Source organism: Rutidosis leptorrhynchoides, chromosome 8 (genome assembly GCF_046630445.1).
Source record: "Rutidosis leptorrhynchoides isolate AG116_Rl617_1_P2 chromosome 8, CSIRO_AGI_Rlap_v1, whole genome shotgun sequence".
Taxonomy (NCBI): domain Eukaryota; kingdom Viridiplantae; phylum Streptophyta; class Magnoliopsida; order Asterales; family Asteraceae; genus Rutidosis; species Rutidosis leptorrhynchoides.
The window spans coordinates 28,477,695-28,483,288 of NC_092340.1; the positions used below are offsets into that span (position 1 = coordinate 28,477,695).

General features: G+C 33.4%; 1 protein-coding gene across 2 annotated transcripts; it reads left to right on the forward strand.

Annotated features, from left to right (window-relative positions):
• Nucleotides 1-2,442: 2,442 nt before the first annotated feature.
• On the forward strand, nucleotides 2,443-5,326 carry LOC139861421 (7-deoxyloganetic acid glucosyl transferase-like). 2 transcript variants are annotated; one of them, XM_071849809.1, is made up of 3 exons: nucleotides 2,443-2,520; nucleotides 3,078-3,601; nucleotides 4,316-5,326. In XM_071849809.1, exons 2-3 carry the CDS (start codon nucleotides 3,091-3,093, stop codon nucleotides 5,233-5,235), a joined length of 1,431 nt encoding a protein of 476 aa, XP_071705910.1. In that variant the 5' UTR covers nucleotides 2,443-2,520; nucleotides 3,078-3,090; the 3' UTR covers nucleotides 5,236-5,326. The 2 variants fall into 2 exon arrangements, with proteins under 2 accessions (XP_071705910.1, XP_071705911.1); XM_071849810.1 differs by having other exon boundaries at nucleotides 4,319-5,326.
• Nucleotides 5,327-5,594: the final 268 nt, after the last annotated feature.

A 5,594-nucleotide genomic window follows, 5' to 3' on the forward strand; every position in this document is an offset into this window, starting at 1 on the left:
TCCTTAAGAAAGTCTTTCGCTGTTGCATTATCTGAGCAAGCTGTGCATGGAGTCTCATGCTTTTGTTTAAATGAAGTGTTGCATTCAATAAAACCTTTGTCATGTATTATATTCGACTGTTATGTCACGTGTGTAGTATTTGAAAACCGATGTATCATGGGAATTATTTCTTAAATAATCGCCCACTTGTTTAAAACATGCATGGTGCTTTTTATGAAACGAATGCAATATTTTTCTAAAACGTATCATATAGAGGTCAAATACCTCGCTATGGGACCAATGAATAACGTACTGCGTTTATAGTAATATGGACGGGTCGTTTCAAAAATGAATTACATTCATTGTGAGAATTTGATTGTGATGATGAACATGTAGGAGCTAGGTTGAGCAATGACAGTAAATGGATCCGTTTCTTGGCGGGGAAACTTAAGAGTTGCAGTCACGGCGGTCCATTATTTTTGTGGGCTGAGTCGAGCAATGAGACTAAATGAGTTTGTATCTTGACAGGGTAACTTAAAAGTTGCAGCCATCACGACCCATGCTTTCTTGCTTACACTCAATCAACTCGCATGATGAAGATACGTTGACACTTAAAAGTTGCAGCCATGAGGATAATAAGGAAAGTTTAATTTATTAATTATGAATTTTTTTTTGCTACTATTGAATATTAAGTTTCACTCTAACAATGTTTATGCTTTCATGATAGGAACAAAAAATTAATTCGTTGCTATTATCTCATGAGTTTGTCAATTGATATCTTCCTTCATATCGTACTATCAGGTATAAAATTAAGAACACACTCGCATTCTATAAAAAAGTCGAAGTGCATGATGGCAACCTAAATTGTTGATGGTACAGCTGGAATTAACTATATAGTGCATCTATTGTTTTTGTTTCATATTGATTAATGCATCCATTATGAGTTTATATTGAGATCCCTGACTAAATATAATGTTATCTCAGGTGCTCGAATGATATCTTCTAATACAGTACACGAGATTCTCCAATAAGCTTAAAGGTTTGATTCATTAATTATTTTTTGGTGGTACCTTGGAGGTTAAAAATAAATTTCTCAAATTCTTTTTATCATGGTAATGGTAAGTATGTGCTTCCTTTTGAATGTTTAAGGAATATAATAAGATTAAGATTGACAAATATGATGTGTATGACAATGAGATTTATTTGATGGACTTCTGTTAAGAACAAAATGTTTCTTTAAAATGCATGTTAAAAACATGGCATTTTGTCATGTTAGATTTGGACTTTAGATTTTCTCATTTAGTTGGTTAGTTTCTTGCATAGTTAAGTTATAGTTTTTAATCGGAAGTAGAATATAACTATATATGAAGCTGACTAATTTTTGATGTTTGCGAATGTGTTTTTTTTTTTTTTTTGCCTTTTCTCTTAAAGCAGATGAGGAATGGTGGCAGCATGTACGGCAGATAAAGTCTCATTTCTTTTTCATTGTTGTAATAACTAGGAAAACATTCCGTTTTTGACTAGGAACCAATGTAATGGAACATTAATAGCATTTCGTATGCTGCAAGTCTGTAGCTAATATTTCTAGGTTGGATACTTCATATAGCAGCAATTTTTTCAGCTACAATTGTTTTTTTCCAGTTCATTATGGTTCTTTGAAACCCGCAGCGCAGCACGGGCCACCAACCTAGTTTACTACGAATTATCGTAGTTTAAAATTTGGATTAATTTCAGACCAAATAATTTAAACTTATCATTACTCGCAAGGTTGTAAAATTCGCCATTCGGGGATTAATCGGTCAGGACTTTGGAAGGATTAATCAGAGATTAATCGTATTGTACTGTATACATTTAAATATTAAATTTTAAAAATTATATATGTAACTATAGAAAAAAATCATAAATATAAAGATAATTTTTAACATAATTGTCTAAAATTGTCTATTTTGCTTCAAAACTATAACATTCTAGTTTAAATTCATGTTAAAATATTAACCATTTTTTACTTTAAGTGACTTTGATTATCAAATTCGATGTTGATCCATCAATTGACGTTCACCGTTTAATTAAACTGATTTTTGAAAATCGGAACGAATTTCTCCTAATATTTGATTAATCGATGATTAATCGGCGAGTAATCGGGTTTTTTACACTTCTCTCAAAATTTAATGATTTACTTAGATTATTCTTATTCTTATTTTATTTTATTTTATTTTCCAACTTTCCTTTTTATCCCCCAAATATTTAAAAAGTTAAAAATAAATCAAAATCAATCAATCAAAATAATAGAAATAAATATAGAAAGTATATAAATAAATATAAATAATATACAGAAATAAATATTAAATATAAATAGTAAATGAATAATGTATAAAAATAAATATATCGTAATCATTTCCATTTTTTATTTGGAAAGCGTCGTAATCATTTTCCTAGAAATATAAATAAATCAAACAAAAACAAAGCCTTTGGCTGTTATCGACTTATCGTAATTAATTTCATTACTCAATTTTGGTCAACCAGGTTTCTGAAATTCCAAAGGTACTATTTTGTTCTCTACTTATTATAGCGATTACGATCCTATTTTCGTGTATTTATGTGTTCATTGTGTATTGAAATATTGAATATGTTATCTGTTAGGTTTCAATTGAGTCAACTTATTCTTCTCAATTTGGGTAAAAGTTTTAAAATCACTATCAAAAAGCTAAACATATGAAAATTGAATTATGGTAACGACTATGATCCCTTTCAAACAAACGACTATGATCTGATCTATGCGGCAAACTATTATCTAACTGAATTTAGGTTATCAATCAATAACTGCAAATCCAATAGATGTTGTGTTTGACTGCAGGTTATAGATATAAAATCTGTAACTATATTATTTGTAATTAGTTATTCCTGAGTCAATGAAGTTATCTTATGAGCTTAATCACAGTAAACCTATAAGCAAAATTTGATTTTGTAAGTACTAGATTTGATTACAATAATGGACTATTTGCATTCGATATGAGTAGGCCGAACACGGATACGAATTTAATTGTAATATAGTGTTCATGATTAAAGTTATGACTTGTGGCTAATGTTTCGAACTGCAGAATCGTTTTTGTAATGGATCAATCAACACTTCCACCTCATGTCCTGATATTCCCCTTACCGTTACAAGGCCCCGTGAACTCCATGTTTAAGCTAGCCGAGCTTTTGTGCCTATCGGGTTTTCATATTACATTCCTTGTTACCGATCATATTCATACACGACTCCTTAAGTATTCCAATATACAGTCTCGATTCGAACGTTACCCTGGTTTTCAATTAGAAACCATATCTGACGGCCTTCCCGAAGACCATCCTCGCTCAGGAAACGGGCTTATGGAAATGTTTGACTCTTTGAAAACTAAAAACAAGATCCTGTTTAAGGATTTGTTGACTTCTGGAAAATTGAATTTGGATTCACGTAGACCGGTAACTTGCATAATTGCTGATGGAATAATGGGGTATACTTGTGATGTAGCTAATGATGTAGGGATACCGATTATCTTCGTTCGTACAATCAGTGCTTGTTGCCTTTGGGTTTTCTTTTGTCTTCCTAAACTCATCGAATCCGGTGAACTTCCTTTTTCAGGTTCGTAATCTGCTTATGTAAAGTCTCTTTTATGTTCATATATTCATATTTATTCATATTTAGTTAAAAAAAACGAGTGGGATTTAAGCCTGCGTGTTGCTGCGCGAAGTATTTATGATATGTTTGTACACGCAAATTTAAGATTTATATTATATAAATCTTAAATTTTTGTCACCGGGGCGAAATTTCTTTTAAAAGCAGAGCAACTTTTTTTGTTCAAAAAATGGACGTTTTTGGGTAAAATATGAATATTTTTCTGGGTAAAATATGGATATTTTTTTGGGCAAAATATCGGATATATTTTTAGGCAAAATATGGATATTTTTTGGCGAAATCTGAAGGCTTTTGAGAAAAATCTAGAGGCTTTGGAGGCAAAATATGAAGATTTTTGCGCAAAAAAAAAAACACCAGGGGTAAAATGAGAAAACCCAAATTTTTTGCACTTTAAAACAAAAATCCACTGGGGGCGGGTGCCCCCTGCCCCTAGATATTTTCGCCATTGTTTATACATATATATACACATCAATGACCATGACCGGGTACCGTTATCCATCCATGGCTTTGTAGGGAAAAAAATTTGTAATTAAAATAGTGGTTGATGACGCTAGCATGGCATCATGCTGTCAGCAACACGTATTGTTTATCACATATTGAGCTTTAGTATATATGGATAATAATAATAACGTGTATTTATCTGGTTAAATAAATTTCTAGTAGATAACGACTTGGATACACCGATAAAGAGCATACCGGGGATGGAAAGTTTCTTCAGGCGTCGCGATCTTCCATCGTTTTGTCGTTCCGGAAACTTGTGGGACCCAAGTTTGCAGCTTTATCTCCCCGAAAGTACCGAAAACCCGAGAGCTTACGGCCTTATAATTAACACGTTTGATGATTTAGAGGGCCCCATACTCGCCCAAATACGCACGTTGTGTCCAAATCTATACACCATCGGCCCGTTACATTCTCATCTCAAATACAAGCTCTCGGTTGACTCATCTTCGCCGTTGACTTCTTCAAATAGTTTGTGGAAGGAAGACACAAGTTGTATTACGTGGCTAGACTCGCAACCGTCAAAATCGGTGATTTACGTTAGTTTCGGAAGCCTTGCTGTAATGACAAAAGAACAATATATGGAGTTTTGGTATGGGCTAGTGAACAGCGGGTCCCGTTTCTTGTGGGTCATACGTCCAGACTCGGTAACTAACAATTCAAGTGAGATCCCACTTGAATTGTCTGAAGGCACAAAGGAGAGAGGCTATATCGTTGAGTGGGCCCCACAAGAGGAGGTCTTGGCCCATAATGCAGTTGGCGGGTTTTTAACGCATAGTGGGTGGAACTCGACTTTAGAAAGTGTGATTGAAGGTGTGCCTATGATTTGTTGGCCGTATTTTTTGGACCAACAAGTGAATAGTAGATTTGTGGGTGAAGTTTGGAAGTTAGGTCTGGACATGAAGGATACTTGTGATAGATTGATTATTGAGAAAACGGTTAGAGAATTGATGGATGGTAGGAAAGACGAGTTTATGAATCGGGCAGATCAAATGAAGAAACTTGCGAAACAATGCTTGAGCGAAGGTGGATCATCGTACTGTAATTTAGAGCGTTTAATTAAAGACATTAAAGATATGTAAGCAATATATGCATGATGTCTAAATCAGGTACAAATAAAGTTCACTCTATATTATTATATAGTAGTTATGTAATGTAATAATACATGATTTCTTTATGTATTCGCTAGCTTCATGCTAATTTTTATTTTTATTGCCAATGGGGCTTTGCCTCATTGGTCACCATGTTAACATGGTGTTCGAGGAGACCAAGGGTTCGAGTCTCGGGGGGGGGGGGGGGGGGGGGGATTTTCGTGAATTAACTCTAACCACTAACATTGCCTTTCAAAAAAAAAAAAAAAAAAAAAAAAAAAATTTTTATTTTTATTTTTTTTTATTTTTTTTTATATATATACAGTATACTTTGCCTCCTTAATATAAGA

Coding starts and splice junctions, on each gene's coding strand:
- LOC139861421 (XM_071849809.1), top strand. CDS start 3,091: ATGGATCAATCAACACTTCCACCTCATGTCCTGATATTCCCCTTACCG. Junction 3,602..4,315: donor CGGTGAACTTCCTTTTTCAG/GTTCGTAATCTG, acceptor ATAAATTTCTAG/TAGATAACGACTTGGATACA.